This window comes from Calonectris borealis, chromosome 38 (genome assembly GCF_964195595.1).
Source record: "Calonectris borealis chromosome 38, bCalBor7.hap1.2, whole genome shotgun sequence".
NCBI lineage: Eukaryota > Metazoa > Chordata > Aves > Procellariiformes > Procellariidae > Calonectris > Calonectris borealis.
The window spans coordinates 467,649-488,277 of NC_134349.1; the positions used below are offsets into that span (position 1 = coordinate 467,649).

The window sequence follows — 20,629 nt, forward strand, 5'->3', positions numbered from 1 at the left end:
GGGAAAATGGACACTCTGGGGGAAAAACTGCCGCTTTGGGGGGAAAAACTGCCATTCTGAGGGAAAAACAGCTGCATTGGGTGAAAAATAGCCGCTTTTGGGGGGAAAACAGCGGGCTCTGATGAGAAAACTGATGCTTTGAGGGAAAAACTGCCACTTTGGGGGACAAACTGACGCTCTGAGGGGAAAACAGCCGCTTTGGGGGGAAAAACAGCCGCTCTGAGGTGAAAAATGGCCACTTTGGGGGGAAAAAGGCCGCTCTGGGGGAAAAACGGCCACTTTGAGGGAAAAACAGCCGCTATGGGGGGAAAAACTGATGCTTTGGGGGAAAAACTGATGCTCTGAGGGGAAAAATGGCCGGTCTGAGGGGAAAACCGACGCTTCGGGGCAAGACCTGCCATTCTGAGGGAAAAGCTGTTGCTTTGATAGAAAAACAGCCCCTTTTTGGGGAAAAACGGCACCTCTGAGGGGAAAATTGCTACTTTGGGGGAAAAACTGATGCTCTGAGGGGAAAACGGCCGCTTTGGGGGAAAAACGGCTGTTCTGAGTGAAAACCGGCTGCTTTGAGGGAAAAACTGATGCTCTGAGGGGAAAAATGCTGTTTTGGGGGGGGAAATGGCTGCTTTGGGGGGAAAACGGATGCTTTGGGGGGAAAAACTGCCATTCTGAGGGAAAAACGGCTGCATTGGGTGAAAAACAGCTGCTTTCGGGGGGAAAACGGCGGCTCTGATGAGAAAACTGACGCTTTGAGGGAAAAACTGCCACTTTGGGGAACAAACTGACGCTCTGAGGGGAAAACAGCCGCTTTGGGGGGAAAATTGACACTCTGAGGGGAAAAGTGCCGCTTTGAGGTGAAAAATGGCCACTTTGGGGGGAAAAAGGACTTTGGGGGGAAAAAGGCCGCTCTGGGGAGAAAAACGGCCACTTTGAGGGAAAAACAGCTGCTATGGGGGGAAAAACTGACGCTTTGGGAGAAAAACTGATGCTCTGAGGGGAAAAATGGCCGGTCTGAGGGGAAAACCGACGCTTCGGGGCAAGACCTGCCATTCTGAGGGAAAAACTGCTGCTTTGATAGAAAAACAGCCCCTTTTTGGGGAAAAACGGCACCTCTGAGGGGAAAATTGCTACTTTGGGGGAAAAACTGATGCTCTGAGGGGAAAACGGCCGCTTTGGGGGAAAAAGGGCTGCTCTGGGGAGAAAAAAGGCCGCTCTGAGGTGAAACCTGCCATTCTGAGGGAAAAAACAGCCGCATTGGGGGAAAATCATTCACTTGGGGGGGAAAAACGGCTACTCTGAGGGAAAAAACGGACGCTTTATCTGCAGCAGATCCCTCCGGGGCAGCCCGCCCAGCCAGGGGTGCCCCAGGCTGCTGTTTCGGGCTGAAATCAAGACATTTTGGGGCATTGCTCCCCCTGATCCACATCGTGAGGAAACAACCCCGCTTCAGGGGCTGGCACCACCAAACCCCACTGGCACCCGGGGGCCAGAACCACCGCTCTGAGGCCAAATCCCCTCATTTCAGCCCCTCCGCCCCCCCCCAGGAGCTTGACCCCCTCCTAGACCACCCACTTTTGGGGCCAAACTCCCCCTTTTCGGGGCATGGAGATCCCCACCCTCCCTTTCGCGCCCAACTCCCCCCGCTCCCCCCACGCCGAGCCCCGCGTTTCGGGTCCAAACCCCGCCGTTCCTGGGCTCCCCGCTCCCCCCCAAGGGGGGTCTCCTCGTCATCTTAGGGCTTAAAAAACCCGCCGCCCCGGGGCCGCGCGGCAAGGGCGGGAACGACCGTTACGACCGTTACCTGAGGGGTGGGGGGGGGAAGGAAGGAGGGAGGGAGGGGCGGGCGCGCGCCCACCGCCGCCGCCGCCGGGTGACGTCCCGCCACGCCCCTCCCCGCTGCCGCAGGGGCGAGGTGCCGCAGGGGCGGGGCCAAGGCTGGGGTGGGCGGGGACTAGGGTGGGCGGAGCGCAGAGCGGAGGGGGCGTGGCCAAGAGGGCGGTGGGAGAGCGCTGAGAACGGGGGGGCACCGCAGCTGGGGGCGTGGCTTTAAAGGCGGGGGCGTGGCCAGGAGAAGGGGCGTGTCTCGGCGCGTCCCGCCCCCCCCCCCCCCCCCCCCCCCGGACCACGCGGAGCCGTTTCCATCTCATGGGTTTATTCCGCGCCAGGGCCGGGGCTCCTTCCCTCAGAGCAGCGGCCGCGCCCGCTGGGTGGGCAGGACGCCGAACCGCCGCTTCAGGGCCAGGCGGTGCCGGGAGAACTTGTCGTCGGGGGAGAAACGGGCCGGGTGGGCCGAACGCGTGGGCTGCCCCGCCGGGGACACCTTCTGCGGGGAGGGAAGGGGAGGGTGAGGCCGGGCCGGGACCCCCGGAGCCCTCCCGGAGCCTCCCCGGCCCTGCCCTCCCCTCCCCGGGTACCTTCAGGGTGTAGACGCGCTCGCCGCGCTCGTCGCTGTAGCACTGCAGGAACATGGCGCCGCCGCTGCCGCCGCGCAGAGCACGACGGGAAGGGGCGGGGCCGCGCGGGGCACCACGGGAAGGGGCGGGGCCGAGGGCGGGCCTGAGGCGAAGGGGGCGGGGCCGAGGGCGGGCCTGAGGCGGAGGGGGCGGGGCCGAGGGAGGGCCTGAGGCGAAGGGGGCGAGGCCGAGGGAGGGCCTGAGGCGAAGGGGGCGGGGCCGAGGGAGGGCCTGCTGCGAGGGGGGCGGGGCCTCGCTGGGCGCAGAGAGCGATGGGAAATGTAGTCCTGGGGGCGGGAGCTGCGGCCGCTCCCCGCGAACTTCGGACTTCGCCCCCACCCCGGACGCCTGGGTCGCCACCGCGGGATGGACGTGCTGCGGTGAGGGGGCCTCGTCGGCTGGGGCGGGGGTCCGGGGGGCCGCCATGTTGGATGGGGGGGGGGTCCCTGGGGGCCGCCATGTTGGCTGTGGGGGTCGCCGGGGGGCGCCATGTTGGCTGTGGGGGCCGCCATGTTAAGGGCTACCGCCGTCCCCAGGGCGGTGGCCCGCCGGGCCTGGTCCCCCCCGGCCCCGCAGCCCCGGCCCTTCTGGGTGTGCGACCAGCGGCGGGGGCGGCCCCGGGGGCTGGTGGCCGCCAGCCTGGAGGAGCTGCGGGAGCAGGTGAGGGACAGAGACACCCCCTCCCCCCGGGACCCCCAACCCACCCCAGTTGCCCCTGGGACCCCCCAGTTGCCTCCAGGACCCCCATCAGTTACCTCAGAGCTTCCTCGTTGTCCCTAGACTACCCTTAATTGCCCCTGGGAGCCCCCCAGGACCTCTAATTGCCCCCCTGGGACCCCCCCCAATTGCCCCCAGGACCCCCCAATTGCCCCCGGGAACCCCCCTCCCTCCTCAGACCCCATAATTACCCCCGATGCTTTCTAATTGTTTTTGGGTTTTCCTTAATTGCCCTTTGGGCCGCCCCTAAATTACCTTCGGGGTCTTTACTTGCCCACTGAGAAGCCCCCCAGATGCCTCCGGGACCCCCAAATTGCCCCCAAGGGTCTCTAACTGCCCCTTGGCAGCCCCCTGGTCTTTCTAATTACCCCAGGGACCCCGTAATTACCCCCAGTGACCCCCCAATATTCTCCCTCGCTCCCCCCATGCTTTTTAAGCTGCTCTTAATTACTCCAGGCCCCCCCCAACACCCTCCAATTGTGCCTGGATCCCCCCTGCTGCATCCCCCGGGTCCCCCAAACACCCCCCCAGGCCTCGTGTGCCCCCGGGACCCCCTAATTGCCCCCCCCCCCCGCCCCGGGCAGGCAGGGGAAGCGCTGAGCCTGCGGCCGCGGGTGACGCTGGTGCTGGCAGAGGACGGGACGGCGGTGGAGACGGAGGGGTTTTTCGGGGCGCTGGCGCCCCACACCCTTCTCGTGGCCCTGGCGCCGGGGCAGCACTGGGAGCCCCCCAAGGTGAGACCCCAAATACCCCCCTCGGGCCCCCCCATAGCTCACTTCGGACCCCCAAATACACCCCCAGACCCCCAAAAACCCCCCTGCTCCTTCACAGGGCCGCCCCCGGAGCCCCAAATCTCCCCCAGGGACCCCCCCCAGGCACCTCATTGCCCCCCCAACCCATCTTCCACCCCCCAGGCCGGGCTGTTCGCAGAGCGCTGGGAGCCCGCGGTGCCCCAGGGGTCCCGCCCGGGGGAGGAGGAGGTGGCCCGGGTGACGGTGGCCCTGGCCAAGGCGAGTCCCCGGGACCTGGTGGGGCAGCTGCGGGTGTCGGCGGCCGTGAGGGGGCTCCGCTGCGACGTGGGGGGGCTCGGCCCTGAGCGGCTCCTGAGGTACGTGGGCGGGGCAGGGTGGGGCTGGGCGGGGCAGGGTGGGGCAGGGCGGGGCCGCCCCGCCCCACGGCTCTGAGCCCCACCTCCCCCCCGCAGGGAGCTGCTGCGGCTGCTGGTGGCCCTGACGCGGGCGGTGGGGCGGAGCCTCCTGAGCCTCTCCGCCGCCCTCCGCCGCCTCCTGGACGGGGCCCCGCCCCAGAGGGTCACCTGGGACGGCTGAGCCCCGCCCCCTGCCTCTCAACCCCGCCCCTTTTCCCTGTGGCTCCGCCCCTTCCCCCCCTAACCGTATCAATAAAGGGACGGAGAGGGGTCGGGGAACCCATCGCCGGGACAAAAGGGCTGTTGGGAGGGGGGCGAAGGGCATTGTGGGAAGGAGGAGGGGCCAAGGCATCAAGCTCCGCCCCTTCACCGCAAGAAAAATAGGAAAAAGTGGAAAAAACGCCGATTTACATAGAAAAACGGACGGTGGGAGAGCAGGAGCAGACACGAGCAGGGCACCAGGGACCAGAGCGTCGCCCCGGCCCCTCCCCTTGGGAAACTCTATGGTGCTCACGGCAGGAAGGGCCCCGGAGCCGTCCCCTCCGGCACCGAGTCCTCCAGCAGCTCTGTGGTGGGGGGGGGCCGCTCTGGCCAGCAGTCCTCCAGCAGCTCTGTGATGCGGGGGGGGCCGCTCTGGCCAGCAGTCCTCCAGCAGCTCTGTGGTGGTGGGGGGGGCCGCTCTGGCCAGCAGTCCTCCAGCAGCTCTGTGGTGCGGGGGGGCCGCTCTGGCCAGCAGTCCTCCAGCAGCTCTGTGGTGGGGGGGGCCGCTCTGGCCAGCAGTCCTCCAGCAGCTCTGTGGTGGGGGGGGGGGGCCGCTCTGGCCAGCAGTCCTCCAGCAACTCTGTGGTGCGGGGCCGCTCTGGCCAGCAGTCCTCCAGCAGCTCTGCGGTCCGGAGCAGACAAGAGAACCCTGGGTCCTCCACGACCCCAGGCGCTGGGAGACGCTCTCTCTCCCCCCGCTTGTCCTCTCTATGTCCCACAGTCCTCCAGGGCGCCTCTCCGGCGCCCGGCACCCGCTCTACGCCCCCGGCAGGGGGTGTCAGTCCTCCAGGAGGGGTCCCAGGAGGCGGTGGCGGCGGTCGGGGGCCGCTTGTAGCCGCTCCCACAGGCGGCGGCGGCGGAGGAAGAGGTCGAGGGCGAGGGTCCGGGCCACGCCCCGGCCGTGGGGGTCGCGCTGCAGGGCCTGGCGCTGGGGGGCTGCGGGGGAGGGGGGGCGTTAGGGCGGGGCCGCCTCCGTCACCTCCCCCCGCCACCCCCGGCACTCACCCAGCTCGTCAGCAATGGCGGCGCGGGCGGGGGCGGAGGCCGAGGCCCAGACGGCGTCGAGGACGCGGCTGCCGTTGCGGTGACACGCCAGCGAGAGGAAGTGACCCTGCGGGGGGGAGAGCGGAGCAGGAAGTGACGTCAGCAAAGGGAGGAGCCTCAAAACCAGCCGGGTGGGCCGCTAACGTTCTCCGTTTTGTTACGGGAGGGGCTCGAAACCGCCCCGCCGCGCGACGGGGGGCCGCGAAACCGCCATCGGGCTTCGAGGGAGGGCTTGAAACCGCCCCCAAACATCCAGAAAACAGGGATTTGGCCCCAAAACGCTGCGGTGGGGGGGGGGCCTTACCTTCAGCTTGCGCAGGAGACGGCGGCGGGCGCGGGGGGGCACGGCGGGGGAGGCGAGGAGGGCGTCCCAAACCCGGCTGCCGGGGGGGCTGCGGGCCAGGGCGGCCAGCGCGGGGGGGGGCAGGGCCACCAGCCCCCCCAGGACCGGCCCCGGGTCCCCGAAGTGCAGCAGATGCTGGAGCAGGAGGGAGCCGGGGAGGGTGACGGGGCCCAGCGAGGGCTGCGGGGAGAAATAAAGGGGGGGGGGGTGTCAGGGGGCCCCCAAAAGCCCCCCCGGGGGGTCCTGAGAGAGAACAAGGGGGGCGGTGGGGCAAGTTTGGGGGCAGGGGGGCAAATAATGGTGCGAGGGAGCAAAACTTTGGGTTTCAGAGGACAAAACGGCGGCTGGAAGAGCCAACAGGGTGCCGGGGCCAGCAGGGGGGCTTGGGGGCAAGTTAGAGGGGGGCGGGGGCAAACAAGGGGGGCGGGGGGGGCTAACGAGGGGGTCAGGGAGGGAAGAACCACCCCACCCGCTCCCCCCCTTGCCCCACCCCTCACCTCTGGCTCCGCCCCCTCCTCATCCTTATCCCCGCCCCCGAAGGGGCGGAGCCCGGCCAGGAGCCCCACGCAGGCCTTGCGTCGCTCCCGCGGCTCCCAGCAGCCGAAAGCCTATTGGAGGAGAAAGGTGAAGAGGGTGGGGCTTAGGGAAGGGCCTCTGAGGGGGCGGGGCCTGGGTGAAGGAGGTGGGGCCTGGGTTAAGTGACACAAACACACCACACCCCCCCCAACACCAAGGGAGGGCACTAGGACCAAGGCAAAACCATAAACGCTCTGACGGGGGCAGGGCTTCCTAAAAGAAGGCGTGGCCTACATAAAAATGCAACACTTAAAGCAGCAACACCCCTTAAAAGGGCAACGCGTTTCGAGATGGGCCCAGCCCTTGCTCTAGCCAATAGGGAACCTGCATCGCAAAACTAGGTGGAGCTATGTGGGGGTGTGGCTTGCGCTGAGGGGTGTGGCCTGCTCGAGGGGGCGGGGCTTGTCCACCCTCAAGAGGGACGCTACTGGGGTCCAATAGAAAGCCTTTGTGGCGTTTGGGGTGGGGCTAAGATGAAAGGGGTGGGGTCTAAACAAATAGGTGGAGCCTAAGCAAGTAGGCGTGGCCTAAGCAAAGGGGCGTGGCCTACCTGGAAGAGGCAGCGCAGCGCCTCCTGCTGGAGGCCGGGGTGGCGTCGGCAGGCGCCCAGCAGGGCCACGAGCACCCCGGGGTGGCCCCGGGCCAAGGGCTCGGCCAGGGCGGGGCCCAGCTCCGACAGCACCTCCCCCACCTGGGGAGGGGGGCGGAGCCAGCATCAGCCCCACCTCCTCTGTGCCCACAAGCCCCCGCCCACTCCATTGGTCCCAGCCAGCTGCAAGGCCCCACCCCCATCCACGAGCCCCGCCTTCCCCAGGCTCTTCTGGATAAGCCCCGCCCTCAAGCACCACACCCAATCGGATCTTCCCAGGAATCCCCACCTTCCCCCCTCAGATCCGCCCAATAGGCTGCACCTCTGCATCATAAGCCCCGCCCCAAGGAACAGTGCCCAATAGCCCCACTCACAACTACTCCCCTCCCTATTAAGCTCCGCCCCAAATCTCCCCCCAATAAGCTCCACCTTGACCCCGCAGGCCCCACCCCTTTAGGCCACACCCCCATCACCCCTCTCTTCCCCAGCTCCGCCCCCCCCGGCACCCCTCCCTCCATCCCTGCCCCTTCAAGCCCCACCCCCTGAAGCCCCGCCTACCACATCAGCAGGGGCGTGGTCCAGCAGGCGCTGCAGCCCGTGATTGGCCACCCGGTGGGCGGCCACGCCCCGTAGGCGGCCCTTCAGCTGCTGCTGGAAGAGCTGGCGCAGGCGCTGGGGCCCCGCCACCGCCATGGCCGCCTCCAGCAGCCGGCTGCGCTCGGGGTCCTGCAGCCCCCGCACCAGCGCGCTGGCGGCAGCCAATCAGAAAAGGGCAGCCAGGACCCCAGCCAATCAAGAGCCAGGCCCAGGTTCCCCCCTCAAGCAGCCCTGGGGCAGTCTGGCCAATCAGTAGCCAGCATCGGTAGAGTGCTAGCCAATGAGGAACGGCCTGGTGGCTGCCTGGCCAATCAGCAAAAGGGGTTTGGGACCCCTGGCCAATCAGAAGCAAGCCTCAAGAAGCTTCCAGCCAATGGGGGAAGCCTGTGGGTTGGCTAACCAACCAACACCTCCCTTTAAAAAAATAATTACCAATAAAAAACAGGCCAAACCTCCCCCAGCCAATCACCAAACAGTGCCTGAGACGCGCCAGCCAATCAGGAAACAGCCCCAGCAAACCTCCAATCAATGGAAAGCACTCTCAAGACGAACTAGCCAATCAGGAAAGGCCACTGAGAATCACCGGCCAATCAAGAAGTGGCCCCACAGAACACTGGCCAACGGCGAGCAAAACGATGACCAGTAAGCCAATCAGCAAAGAGCACCTGTGAACCCCCACCCAATCGCAAACCAGCACCAAAAGCCTCTCAGCCAATGGAGCAGCACCCTCAGAGCCAGCTGACGAATCAGGGCCCCCCCCCCACCCCCCCAGGGCCCAAGCAGAACTCACCTCTCAGCAGGGGCGGGGCTGGGCGGGGCCAGCTGGCCAATGAGCACGTCGCAGAGGCGGGAGCAGGCGGGCGATTGGCTGCGCTGCAGTGCCTCTAGCGCCACCTGCAGGCAGAGGCTGGCGCCGGCCGGGGACAGCAGGGCTGGGGGGGGGGCAGGAGGGATTTAGGGGGGTGGGGGGCGGGGCAGGGGGCGGGGCAGGGGCGAGGCAGGGGGCGGGGCCACTTACAGGGCAGATGCTCCTCGAAGGCCTCCGCTAATTGCCCCAGGAGGAGCGGGAAGGAGGGGGGAAGCTCCGCCCCCTCTGCCGCTAGCTCCGCCCCCTTGAGGGTCAGTTCCGCCCCCTTGCCCTTCGGCTCCGCCCCTCCAGGGGGCAGCTGTGGGGGTCCTGGGGGCACAAAGGCAAACCCGGCGCCCCCCCAATTAATTACCCTTCACAGACCCCCCCCAAACGCCCCTGTAGACCCCCCAGTGCGCCCCAGCCTCCTCCACTGCCCCCCCAGGGTCCCCCAAGTCGCTCTCCAGACCCCCCCCAGGCCCCCCCGTCGCCCCCTCCAGACCTCCAGGCCCCCCCCAGACCCCCCCCAATTAATTACCCTTCATAGACCCCCCCCAAACACCCCTGTAGACCCCCCCGTGCACCCCAGCCTCCTCCGCTGCCCCCCCAGACCCCCCCCAGCGCCCCCCCCAATTAATTACCCTTTGTAGACTCCCCCCGTAGACCCCCCAGTGCACCCCAGCCTCCTCCACTGCCCCCCCCAGACCCCCCTGACCCCCCGCAGACCCCCCCCAGTGCCTCACCTGCCCCCGGGGCGCCCGCCAGCACCCGCAGCAGCGCCCGCACCACGAAGCTGCCGGCCGGGTGCCGGGCGAAGGCAACGAGGTCGCCCCTCACCGCCGCCGCCAGCCCCCCCACGGCCTCCTCCACCCTCCCCGCCGCCTCCCCCGCCTGCCCCGCGGCCTCCCCCAGGGCGGGCAGCACCCGCCCCAGGGCGGCCTCCAGCACCCGGGCCCCCAGTGGGTGCCCCGCCGGCCCCCCCAGGCCCCCCACCACCAAGGGGGGCAGCACCCGGGCCAGCGTCCCCAGGGGGGCCTGGGGCAGCAGCGCCTGCAGCACCCGCGAGCCCCCCGGGTCCAGGGCCACCCCCGGTCCCGCCGCCACCGCCTCCGCTAGCACGTTGGGGGCGAAAAGGGCTGCGGGAGAGCGAGAGACAGAGAAAATTCTTCAATTACTCCCCAAAAAGCGGAAAAACCTGACAAAATCCACTTTTCCCACCTCAAAATATAGTTATTCAGCCCGAAACCTCTAAATGTACCCCCTGAGAACCACACAACACCCCCCAACACCCCCAAAAGCCCTCAGGGTTCCTCCAAACCTGCCCACAGACCCCCAAAAACCCCTCAGGGAGCCCAAAAACCCCTCTAGATTTGCCCACAGACCCCCAAAAACCCCTCAGGGAGCCCCAAACCCCCTCTAGATCTGCCCACAGACCCGCAAAACCCCTCTAGGTCTGCCCACAGACCCCCCAAAACCCCTCAGGGAGCCCCAAAACCCCTCACGGACCCCAAAACCTCATCATAAACCCTCAAACACTCTCAAATCCCCCCTAGATCTGCTTACGGACCCCCAAACTCCCTCCTGATACTGCAATATACGCCCACAGACCCCCAAAACCTCCCACGGAAACCCCCAAACCCCTCTAGATCTGCTTAGGGAGCCCCAAAACCCCCCCAGGGAGCCCCAAAACCCCCTCTGAGCCCCCCAATCTGCTCAGAGACTCTAAAGCCTCCTCAGGGACCCCCAACTCCCCTCAGGACCCGGCCGAATTCCCTCACGGATCCCCGCACACCGCCCCCCCCACCCCCCCGCCCCGGGCCGCCCCTCACCGAGCTCCTCCGCGCTCAGCCCCTCTTGCAGCGTCTCCAGAGCCCGTCGGAAATATCCGGCGGCGTCAGGCTCCAGCCGCGGCCCCGGCCCCGGCCCCGCCTGGCTGCGGGCCCCCCGCCGCACCCCCATGGCGGAGGAGACGCGCGGCTTTACCCAGGATGCACCGCGCGGCTCGGCGCCCACCGGCAGGGAAAATGGCGGCGCTGGGCTGCCTCGTTATATCCCAGCATGCCCCTCGGCTCGATCCGTTCGGCCCCCGTAGGGCTGGGAGGGAAAATGGCGGCGCAGTGCTGCCTCGTTGTATCCCAGCATGCCCCTCGGCCCCGCCCCGCCCGCCAGGCCCCGCCCCTCTCCCGGCAGCCCTTGCGCCGCCCCGGACCCTCCTGCAGCCGCCGGCTCCGGTTCGTTCGCGCTGGGCCTTGACCGGGGCGGGGGGCGCCGGGCACCGCGGGGGGTCCCCGGGCGGACACCGGCGGGTCCCCGGGCGGCGCGGGGGGGGTCCCCGGGCGGCGGGGCCCTGACTCTCGCTCTCTCCCGCAGGTGCCGGAACCCCCCGAGCCGTCGCCATGGTGAGGGAGCCCCCCCCATCCCACAATCCCCCGCGACACCCCCCCCCCGGATGGACCCCGCTGCCCCATGATGCACTGGGGCACCATGGCGGCTCCCAGTTCCCTCCCAGTGCCTCCCAGTTCCCTCCTGGAGCCTCCCAGTTCCCTTCCAGTTCCATCCCAGTGCTTCCCAGTCCCTCTTAGCGCCTCCCAGTGCTGCCCAGTTCCCTCCCAGTGCCGCCCAGTTCCCTCCCAGTGCCCCCCAGTTCCCTCCCAGTACATCCCAGTTCCCTCCTGGAGCCTCCCAGTTCCCTCCCAGTACATCCCAGTGCTTCCCAGTCCCTCTTAGCGCCTCCCAGTGCCGCCCAGTTCCCTCCCAGTATGTCCCAGTTCCCTCCTGGAGCCTCCCAGTTCCCTCCCAGTGCTTCCTAGTCCCTCTTAGCTCCTGCCACTGCCACCCAGTTCCCTCCCAGTACGTCCCTGCTGCCTCCCAGTTCCCTCCCAGTAAATCCCAGTGCTTCCCAGTCCCCCTTAGCACCTCTCAGTGCCACCGAGTTCCCTCCCAGTGCTTCCCAGTCACCCACCAGTGCTTCCCAGTTAACTTCCAGTGATTCCTAGTTCTTCCCAGTCAACTGCCAGAGGCCCTCAGTTCCTCCCAGTGACACCCCGGTCATGCCCCAGTTCCTCCCAGTGCCTCCCAGTCACCCCCCAGTTCCTCCCAGTGCCTCCCAGTCACCTGCCAGTGTCTCTCAGTTAACTTCCAGTGCATCCCAGTTCGTCCCAGTCAACACCCAGAGTGTCCCAGTGGCTCCCGGTCATCCCCCAGTTCCTCTGAGTGCCTCCCAGTCACCTGCCAGTTCCTCCCAGTTAACTTCCAGCGCATCCCAGTGCCTCCCAGTCCCACCCAGAGCCCCTCAGTCACTCCCCAGTTCCTCCCAGTGACCCCCAGCGCCCCACAATGCCTTGCAGCACGGCCGCCTGAAGCTCCGCCCCCCGGACGCTGCCCGCCGCCGCCAGCGGGAGGAGAAGCTCCGCCTCTACCGCTCCGCCATGGCCGCCCTGCTGGAGAAGGTGACCCCTGCCTGCCCCCTGACCCCGGGGTGACCCCTGACCCCTGGTGACCCCTGACCCCGGGGTGACCCCTGACCCCCCCTGCCCCCTGCCTGCCCCCCCGGTGCCCCCTGCCCCCTGCCTGACCCCTGACCCCCCGGTGACCCCTGACCCCTCCCTGACCCCTGACCCCCCGGTGACCCCTGACCCCCCGGTGACCCCTGACCCCCGTGACCCCCAGCGGGCGCGGGGGCAGCTGGACGCGGAGGCGCTGGCGCTGACGGGCGCCGTCCTGGCGGCCAACCCTGACGTGGGAACCTGCTGGAACCTGCGCCGCCGGGCCCTGCCCCCCCCCGGCCCCGACTGGTGGGCACTGGGGGCACTGGGAGGGGCTGGGAGGGGATTGGGGGGCACTGGGAGGGGCTGGGAGGGCACTGGGAGGGGCTGGGAGGGGATTGGGGGGCACTGGCAGGGACTGGGAGGGGATTGGGGGGCACTGGGAGGGGCTGGGAGGGGATTGGGGGGCACTGGGAGGGACTCGGAGGGGATTGGGGGGCACTGGGATGTAGTGGGAGGAGATTTGGGGGTACTTGAGGGCACTGGGATGCACTGAGAGGGGACTTGGGGATACTGGGGGGCACTGGGATGTACTGGGAGGGAATCTGGGGGTACTGGGGGGCACTGGGATGCAGCGGGAGGGGACTGGGGGGCACTGGGATGTACTGGGAGGGGATTGGGGGGTACTGGGAGGGATTGGGAGGGGACTGGGGAGCACTGGGCTGTGCTGGGAGGGGATTTGGGGGTACTGGGGGGCACTGGGAGGGACTGGGAGGGGATTGGGGAGCACTGGGATGTACTGGGAGGGGATTTGAGGGTACTGGGAGGGGGTTTGGGGGCACTGGGGGGCACTGGGGGGCACTGGGATGCAGCGGAAGGGGACTGGGGGACACTGGGATGTACCGGGAGGGAATCTGGGGGTACTGGGGGGCACTGGGATGCAGCGGGAGGGGACTGGGGGGCACTGGGATGTACTGGGAAGGGATTGGGGGGTACTGGGAGGGATTGGGAGGGGACTGGGGAGCACTGGGCTGTGCTGGGAGGGGATTTGGGGGTACTGGGGGGCACTGGGAGGGACTGGGAGGGGATTGGGGAGCACTGGGATGTACTGGGAGGGGATTTGAGGGTACTGGGAGGGGCACTGGGACGCACTGGGGGGCACTGGGAGGGACTGGGGGGCACGGGGAGGCACGGGGGCTGTGCTGCCAGCGGCCGGGCGGGGCACTGGCGGTGACTGGTCCGTACTGGGCAGGGTGGCGGGGGAGCTGGCCTTCGTGGGGGGGTGCCTGGGGGTGAACCCCAAGTCCTACGGGGCGTGGCACCACCGGGGGTGGGTCCTGCGCCACGCCCCCCCGCCCCGCCCCGCCGCCGCCGAGCGCGCCCTCTGCGACCGCCTGCTGGCCGCCGACCCCCGCAACTGTGAGCCGCACTGGGGGCACTGGGGGGCACTGGGGGGCACTGGGGGCCGCGGGGGGTCCTGAGAGCCTGGGTCTGCGTCCTGGAGGGCGCTGGGTTGGACTGGGTTGGACTGGTTGGGGGTTGGAGGGAGGGTGGAGGTACTGGTTTGTGCTGGGAGGCACTGGGAGGAGGATTTGGGGGCTGCTGGGGTGCGCTGGGAGGGATGTAAGAGCTGCTGGGCTGGACTGGGAGGGACTGGGGGGGGCTGGGCTGGACTGGGAGGGAGTTTGGGGGTGCTGAGCCCCAGTGGTTGGAAGCTACGCTTAATCTGTGGCATACTGGGATTACTGGTTTATATTGGGAGCTGGTGGGAGAAGGCGTGGGGGGTGTTGGGAACTACTGGGAGGCAGTTTTAAGAGTGTGGGTCTTACTGGTTTATATTGGGAAGTGATGGGAGAAGGTGTGGGGGGCCTTGGGACCTACTGGGAGAGACTTTTGGGGCTGCGGGGCTTACTGGTTTATATTGGGAAGTGGTGGGAGAAGCTGTGGGGGCTCTTGGGACCTACTGGGAGAGACTTTTGGGGCTGCGGGGCTTACTGGTTTATATTGGGAAGTGGTGGGAGAAGCTCTGGGGGCTCTTGAGACGTACTGGGAGAGACTTTTGGGGCTGCGGGGCTTACTGGTTTATATTGGGAAGTGGTGGGAGAAGCTGTGGGGGGTCTTGGGACCTACTGGGAGAGACTTTTGGGGCTGCGGGGCTTACTGGTTTATATTGGGAAGTGGTGGGAGAAGGCGTGGGGGGTCTTGGGACGTACTGGGAGAGACTTTTGGGGCTGCAGGGCTTACTGGTTTATATTGGGAAGTGGTGAGAGAAGCTCTGGGGGCTCTTGGGACCTTCTGGGAGAGACTTTTGGGGCTGCGGGGCTTACTGGTTTATATTGGGAAGTGGTGGGAGAAGCTGTGGGGGCTCTTGGGACCTACTGGGAGAGACTTTTGGGGCTGCAGGGCTTACTGGTTTATATTGGGAAGTGGTGGGAGAAGCTGTGGGGGCTCTTGGGACCTACTGGGAGAGACTTGTGGGGCTGCGGGGCTTACTGGTTTATATTGGGAAGTGGTGGGAGAAGCTGTGGGGGGTCTTGGGACCTACTGGGAGAGACTTTTGGGGCTGCGGGGCTTACTGGTTTATATTGGGAAGTGGTGGGAGAAGCTGTGGGGGCTCTTGGGACCTACTGGGAGAGACTTTTGGGGCTGCGGGGCTTACTGGTTTATATTGGGAAGTGGTGGGAGAAGCTGTGGGGGCTCTTGGGACCTACTGGGAGAGACTTTTGGGGCTGCGGGGCTTACTGGTTTATATTGGGAAGTGGTGGGAGAAGGCGTGGGGGGTCTTGGGACGTACTGGGAGAGACTTTTGGGGCTGCAGGACTTACTGGTTTATATTGGGAAGTGGTGAGAGAAGCTCTGGGGGCTCTTGGGACCTACTGGGAGAGACTTTTGGGGCTGCGGGGCTTACTGGTTTATATTGGGAAGTGGTGGGAGAAGCTGTGGGGGCTCTTGGGACCTACTGGGAGAGACTTTTGGGGCTGCGGGGCTTACTGGTTTATATTGGGAAGTGGTGGGAGAAGCTGTGGGGGCTCTTGGGACCTACTGGGAGAGACTTTTGGGGCTGCGGGGCTTACTGGTTTATATTGGGAAGTGGTGGGAGAAAGCGTGGGGGCTCTTGGGACCTACTGGGAGAGACTTTTGGGGCTGCGGGGCTTACTGGTTTATATTGGGAAGTGGTGGGAGAAGCTGTGGGGGCTCTTGGGACCTACTGGGAGAGACTTTTGGGGCTGCGGGGCTTACTGGTTTATATTGGGAAGTGGTGGGAGAAGCTGTGGGGGCTCTTGGGACCTACTGGGAGAGACTTTTGGGGCTGCGGGGCTTACTGGTTTATATTGGGAAGTGGTGGGAGAAGCTGTGGGGGCTCTTGGGACCTTCTGGGAGAGACTTTTGGGGCTGCGGGGCTTACTGGTTTATATTGGGAAGTGGTGGGAGAAGCTGTGGGGGCTCTTGGGACCTACTGGGAGAGACTTTTGGGGCTGCGGGGCTTACTGGTTTATATTGGGAAGTGGTGGGAGAAGCTGTGGGGGCTCTTGGGACCTACTGGGAGAGACTTTTGGGGCTGCGGGGCTTACTGGTTTATATTGGGAAGTGGTGGGAGAAAGCGTGGGGGCTCTTGGGACCTACTGGGAGAGACTTTTGGGGCTGCGGGGCTTACTGGTTTATATTGGGAAGTGGTGGGAGAAGCTGTGGGGGCTCTTGGGACCTACTGGGAGAGACTTTTGGGGCTGCGGGGCTTACTGGTTTATATTGGGAAGTGGTGGGAGAAGCTGTGGGGGCTCTTGGGACCTACTGGGAGAGACTTTTGGGGCTGCGGGGCTTACTGGTTTATATTGGGAAGTGGTGGGAGAAGCTCTGGGGGCTCTTGGGACCTTCTGGGAGAGACTTTTGGGGCTGCGGGGCTTACTGGTTTCTGGCGGAAGAAAGGCCGTGGGCCCCTAGCCTGTACCGGGAGCGGCTTTGGGGCGCCGAGGCTTGCTGGTTGATACTGGGAGTTACTGGGGAGGGGGCCTGGCGCTGACGGGCGGCCCCCAGTCCACGCCTGGGAGCACCGGCGGGCGCTGGCGGCCGAGGAGGACCCCGAGGCCGAGCTGGCCTTCGCCGCCGCCCTGCTCAGCCGCGACTTCTCCAACTTCTCGGCCTGGCACCACCGGGGCCGGCTGCTGGCGCCCACCCGCCCGCCGGCCGCGCCTGGGGGGGGGCCCGGGGCGCTGCCCCCCCACCGCCTGCAGACGGGTGAGGCTCCCACCCCCCCAAAACGCGGGGGCTCCCCCTCGGCGAAGGTGGGGGTCCCCTGGCTGACCCCCGCCCCCCGCAGAGCTGGAGCTGGTGCAGAACGCCGTCTTCACCGACCCCAGCGACCAGAGCGCCTGGGTCTACCTGCGCTGCATCCTCTCCCGCGGTACGCGGGGGGCTCCCCCGAGCCCCTGGGACCCCCCGAGCCCCTGGGAGCCCCCCCGGGATGCCGGGGTTCCCCCTCTGAACGCCCCCCCCCCACAGCCTCCCCCCCCCCGAGGATTCTCTGCCTCTACGTCGACCGGGAGGACGCGACGCTGGCGGTGACCTTCTCCCGCCCCGTCGCGGTGAGCCCGGACCCCCGGGGGCCCCCCCGGACCCCTGGGTGCTCCCCAGACCCCTGGGTCCCCCCCCAAACCCCTGGGTCCCCCCCCAAACCCCTGGGTGCCCCCAAACCCCTGTGTCCCCCCCAAACCGTGGGTGCCCCCCTCACCCCTGGGTGCCCCCCCGACCCCTGGGTGCCCCCCTAGACCCCTGGGTCCCTCCCTCAATCCTGGGTGCCTTCCCTCACCCCTGGGTGCCCCCAAACCCCTGGGTCCCCCTTGGACTCCTGGGGGCCCCCCCAAACCCCTGGGTCCCCCCACAAACCCCTGGGTGCCCCCCCTCACCCCGGACCCCTGGTTCCCGCAGGTGGGGGCGGGGAGCTCGGCGCTGACGGCGACGGTGGACGGCTCCGCCCTGGAAGGGGCGTGGCGCTCGGGGGAGGGGCGGCCACGCCCCAGCCACACCTGGGTATCCACCCTGGGGAGGGGGAGGGGGGCTCCCTGGGAGGGGGAGGGGGATCCCCCCGGGCGTGGCGGCCCCTCCCCCCAAGGCCTGGGTTCCTTGACGGGCGGGGCAGATCTGCGACCTCCCCCCTGACCTGGCTCCGCCCCCCACCCGGCCCCGCCTCCACTTCCGGGTCACTTGGGAGCCTGACCCCACCCACTGTGAGGTGACGCTCCTCCCAGGTAGGAAACCACACCCCCTGTCTCCCAAGGAGCCACGCCTCTTGAAGCCCCACCCTTTTCTAACCCCGCCCTTTTCTCTTAGATGAGAATGAGGCGTGGTGGCAGGAGCCAATCGTAGCCCGGGAGCTCTTCTGGTAAGCCCCGCCCCACCTCCCTAAGCCCCACCCCTTTCCCTAAGCCCTGCCCCACCTTGTTCAGCCACACCCCTTTCCCTAAGCCCCACCCCACATCATTCAGCCACACCCCTTTCCATAAGTGCTGCCCCACCTCTTTCAGCCCCACCCCTTTTGCTAAGCCCCACCTCTGCCCATTAAGCCCCACCCCTTTTCCTAAGCCCCATCTCTGCCCCTTAAGCCCCACCCCTTTTCCTAAGCCCCACCTCTGTCCCTTAAGCCCCACCTCTGCCCCTTAAGTGCCACCCCTTTCTCTAAGCCCTGCCCCCACCGCTTAAGCCCCACCCCTTTCCCTAAGCCCCGCCCCACGTGCCTTCCTTAAGCCCCGCCTCTACAAGCCATGCTCTTGCAATGGGGTGCTGCCCCTTTAAGCCCCTCCCAAGCCAAGCACCGCCCACCTGCTGGGGCCACACCCCCTTGGTTAAGCCCCACCCCCCACAGGCACCAAACCTCACTCGGCCCCCCCCAGTGCTGGCTAAGCCACGCCCCCCATAGCCAGGCCCCGCCCCAGTGACCAGGCCCCGCCCCTGACCCTATGCCCCGCCCCAGGCCGGAAGTGGGCGTGGCCGAGGCGGGGGTGCTGGAGGCGCAGGTGGAGACATGCCGGCAGCTGCTGGAGCTGGAGCCCCGCAGCCGGGGTGAGCCCCCCGGGACCCCGCACCCCGGTCCCCCCAGACCCCGGGGTTCCTCCCCGGATCCCTGGGTGCCCCCCAGAGCCCTGGGTCCCCCCCAGCCCCAGGTCTCCCCCAAACCTGGGATCCCCCCTCAGCCCCTGGGTCCCCCCCAAGCCCCCAGGTCCCCCCCAACCCCCGGGTCCCCCCCAGACCCCCGGGTCCCCCCCAGACCTCCAGGTCCTCTCCAACCCCAGGGTCCCCCCCGCCCCCGGGTCCCCCCAAGACCTCCGGGTCCCCCCTAGATCCCAGGGTCCCCCCCAACCCCCGGGTCCCCCCCAGACCCCCGGGTCCCCCCCAGACCTCCAGGTCCCCCCCAACCCCCGGGTCCCCCCCAGACCCCCGGGTCCCCCCCAGACCTCCAGGTCCCCCCTAGATCCCAGGGTCCCCCCCAACCCCCGGGTCCCCCCCAGACCCCCGGGTCCCCCCCAGACCTCCAGGTCCTCTCCAACCCCAGGGTCCCCCCCGCCCCCGGGTGCCCCCACCCTTGGGTGCCCCCGCCCCCGGGTGCCCCCGCCCCCGGGTGCCCCAGGCGCGGGTGCCCCAGCGCCGCGCCCTGACGGGGTGCGGGCAGGCTGCCTGCTGACGCTGGTGCTGCTGCTGTCGGCCCTGGACCCGCTGGCCCACGAGGAGGAGACGCGGCGCTGCCTGCGGGACCTCCAGGTGGGCGGGGCTGCGGGGGGAGGGGGCGGGGCTCGGGGGGAGGTGGGCGGTGCCTGACGTGACCCCGCCCCCCCAGGAGGCAGACCCGCTGCGGAGCGGCTTCGTGGCCGACGTGGCCTCGCGGGCGGAGGCGGCGCTGGGGGTGCTGCGGCAGGGGGCGGGGCCCGACGGGACCGTGAGGCTCCGCCTCCCCGGGAAGGTAGGGGCGGGGCCTGAGGGGGCGGGGCTGGGTGGGAGGGGCTTGAGGGGAAGGGGGGAGAGTGCAGGGCAATGGCGTTTGCAAGGGGGTGGGGCTAAAGGGGCGGAGTGGGAGGAGCTTGGGGTGGGAGGGGTTTAAGTGGGTACGGCTTAAACGCAGGTTTAAAGGGGTGGGGTGTAAGTGGGCGGGGCCTAAGGGGGCAGGGCTGAGGTGAGTGGCGTGAGAGGAGCTTGAGGCGGTGTGGTTCCAGGGGGAGGGGCTTAAAGCAGCAGAGGGGAGGGGAATGGGGGGCTGGGAGGGACTGGGGGGGCGAAAGGGGAGTGGCCTCACGGAGGCCCCGCCCCCAGGGGCTGACGTCGCTGCCGCTGCTGGAGCGCATGGTGCTGGTCACCCACCTCGACCTGGCCCGGAACCGCCTTGGGGGGCTCCCCCCTGCCCTGGGGGGGCTGCGGCGCCTGCAGGTGGGGCCTGGGGGGGGGCGGGGGGTTGGGAGGGTCCCAGGGGTCGGGGGGGTCCCAGGGGTTTGGGGGGTCCCGGGGGTCGGGGGGACCCAGGGGTTTGGGGGGTCCCAGGGCTGGGGGGGGAACCCCAGACTTGGGGGGGTCTGCGGGGGGACCCAGGGATCCGGGGGGGCCCCCAGGGGTCCAAGGGGGACCCCGGCATCCGGGTGACCCCCCCTCCCCCACAGGTGCTGGACGTGTCGCACAATGAGGTCACGACCCTGCGGGGGTTCCCGCCCCTCCCCCGCCTGGAGGAGCTGCGGCTGGACGGCAACCGTATCCAGGGGGTGGGGCTTGGGGCTGGGAGGGCGGGGCTTAAGGGGGGGTGGGTCGGGCTTAGGGTCTGGGGGTGGAGCTGCGGGTGAGGGCAGGGTTTAATGGGGTGGGGTTGAGGGGGTGGGTGGGGCACAAAGGGTTGGGTTCAGGGGCAAGGGCGGGGCAGAGTAGGGCGGGGTTTGTGGGTGGGGTCTGGAGGAGTGGGGTTGGGGGCATTACGGGGCAGGGCTGAATGGGGCGGGGCTTGGTCGGGTGCGGTGTATGGGGCGGAGCTTATTGGCACCAATAGAGGTGCTAGGGGAGGGCGGGGCCTAAGGGGGTGGAGCTTATGAGAGGTGGGGCGTGAGGGTGGGAGGGGCGGGGCCAAGAAGGTGGGCAGGGCTTCTCTGGGCGTGTCCTCCTTGACTCCACCCCGCCCAGCCATAAGCCACGCCTCTGACCTGACCCCATTGGCCTCCTGCCCCCGGCTGGCTCGTCTGCGATTGGCCGAGACGCCCCTGGCCGCCGCGCCCGAGGCTGCCGCCCACCTGGCCCAGCTCCTCCCCCACGTCGATGTTGTCCTCGCCTGATTGGCCGGTGCCTGGAGCTCCGCCCGCCCCGCTGCTGTTGACGCCCCCCCCCCCCCCCCCCCCCCCCATGGCTCGGCCCCGCCCTTTAAAGGGCATCTCTAATAAATCTCTAATAAAGCGATGTCACAAGAGCCGGGGTTACGACACGCGTCCGGCTCTCCCAGTCCCTCCCAGTCCCTCCCAGTTCCTCTTCCCGCCCCCCAGTTGCTTCATCGGGACCAAACCCCAAACCGCCGCCCGCTTGCGCCATCGCCAGGCGGGGCCCCGGGCGTCGGGGCG

At 67.9% G+C, this 20,629-nt stretch overlaps 4 protein-coding genes across 6 annotated transcripts; 2 read left to right on the forward strand and 2 right to left on the reverse strand.

The window, feature by feature from the left end:
• Positions 1-2,132: 2,132 nt before the first annotated feature.
• LOC142074607 (uncharacterized) lies at positions 2,133-2,891 on the reverse strand. The gene is made up of 2 exons (XM_075135325.1): positions 2,412-2,891; positions 2,133-2,320 (listed from the first exon to the last, which is right to left on the reverse strand). Exons 1-2 carry the CDS (start codon positions 2,874-2,876, stop codon positions 2,180-2,182), a joined length of 606 nt encoding a protein of 201 aa, XP_074991426.1. The 5' UTR covers positions 2,877-2,891; the 3' UTR covers positions 2,133-2,179.
• LOC142074606 (lipid transferase CIDEB-like) lies at positions 2,725-4,561 on the forward strand. 3 transcript variants are annotated; one of them, XM_075135323.1, is made up of 5 exons: positions 2,725-2,830; positions 2,987-3,110; positions 3,752-3,901; positions 4,082-4,275; positions 4,372-4,561. In XM_075135323.1, the coding sequence occupies exons 1-5, from the start codon at positions 2,817-2,819 to the stop codon at positions 4,493-4,495; spliced, it is 606 nt and encodes a 201-aa protein (XP_074991424.1). In that variant the 5' UTR covers positions 2,725-2,816; the 3' UTR covers positions 4,496-4,561. The 3 variants fall into 3 exon arrangements, with proteins under 3 accessions (XP_074991424.1, XP_074991425.1, XP_074991423.1); XM_075135322.1 differs by lacking the exon at positions 2,725-2,830 and having other exon boundaries at positions 2,899-3,110; XM_075135324.1 differs by lacking the exons at positions 2,725-2,830; positions 3,752-3,901 and having other exon boundaries at positions 2,881-3,110.
• Positions 4,562-4,665: 104 nt separating this feature from the next.
• On the reverse strand, positions 4,666-10,719 carry LOC142074608 (nucleolar protein 9-like). The gene is made up of 10 exons (XM_075135326.1): positions 10,401-10,719; positions 9,315-9,707; positions 8,743-8,901; positions 8,515-8,656; positions 7,686-7,875; positions 7,089-7,229; positions 6,460-6,570; positions 5,924-6,142; positions 5,581-5,686; positions 4,666-5,511 (listed from the first exon to the last, which is right to left on the reverse strand). The coding sequence occupies exons 1-10, from the start codon at positions 10,528-10,530 to the stop codon at positions 5,354-5,356; spliced, it is 1,749 nt and encodes a 582-aa protein (XP_074991427.1). The 5' UTR covers positions 10,531-10,719; the 3' UTR covers positions 4,666-5,353.
• A 47-nt stretch (positions 10,720-10,766) lies between these two features.
• LOC142074562 (geranylgeranyl transferase type-2 subunit alpha-like) lies at positions 10,767-20,479 on the forward strand. The gene is made up of 17 exons (XM_075135261.1): positions 10,767-10,802; positions 10,942-10,970; positions 11,919-12,020; positions 12,241-12,365; positions 13,309-13,475; positions 16,089-16,289; positions 16,372-16,455; positions 16,554-16,636; positions 16,980-17,081; positions 17,191-17,299; positions 17,382-17,433; positions 18,022-18,110; positions 18,718-18,806; positions 18,883-19,005; positions 19,353-19,466; positions 19,694-19,781; positions 20,202-20,479. Exons 2-17 carry the CDS (start codon positions 10,968-10,970, stop codon positions 20,348-20,350), a joined length of 1,680 nt encoding a protein of 559 aa, XP_074991362.1. The 5' UTR covers positions 10,767-10,802; positions 10,942-10,967; the 3' UTR covers positions 20,351-20,479.
• The last annotated feature ends 150 nt before the right edge of the window (positions 20,480-20,629 follow it).

Excerpts from the sequence above, each read along its gene's own strand:
- LOC142074607 (XM_075135325.1), bottom strand. The coding sequence starts at position 2,876 with ATGGCGGCCCCCCGGACCCCCGCCCCAGCCGACGAGGCCCCCTCACCG. Across the intron at positions 2,321-2,411 it reads AGCGCGTCTACACCCTGAAG|AAGGTGTCCCCGGCGGGGCA; the intron begins GTACCCGGGGAG and ends CCCTCCCCGCAG.
- LOC142074606 (XM_075135322.1), top strand. The coding sequence starts at position 2,940 with ATGTTGGCTGTGGGGGCCGCCATGTTAAGGGCTACCGCCGTCCCCAGG. Across the intron at positions 3,111-3,751 it reads TGGAGGAGCTGCGGGAGCAG|GCAGGGGAAGCGCTGAGCCT; the intron begins GTGAGGGACAGA and ends CGCCCCGGGCAG. Across the intron at positions 3,902-4,081 it reads AGCACTGGGAGCCCCCCAAG|GCCGGGCTGTTCGCAGAGCG; the intron begins GTGAGACCCCAA and ends TCCACCCCCCAG.
- LOC142074608 (XM_075135326.1), bottom strand. The coding sequence starts at position 10,530 with ATGGGGGTGCGGCGGGGGGCCCGCAGCCAGGCGGGGCCGGGGCCGGGG. Across the intron at positions 9,708-10,400 it reads GCTGAGCGCGGAGGAGCTCG|CCCTTTTCGCCCCCAACGTG; the intron begins GTGAGGGGCGGC and ends GCTCTCCCGCAG. Across the intron at positions 5,512-5,580 it reads CGCCATTGCTGACGAGCTGG|CCCCCCAGCGCCAGGCCCTG; the intron begins GTGAGTGCCGGG and ends CCTCCCCCGCAG.
- LOC142074562 (XM_075135261.1), top strand. Across the intron at positions 16,456-16,553 it reads GCGCTGCATCCTCTCCCGCG|CCTCCCCCCCCCCGAGGATT; the intron begins GTACGCGGGGGG and ends CCCCCCCCACAG. Across the intron at positions 18,111-18,717 it reads GCTGGAGCCCCGCAGCCGGG|GCTGCCTGCTGACGCTGGTG; the intron begins GTGAGCCCCCCG and ends GGGTGCGGGCAG.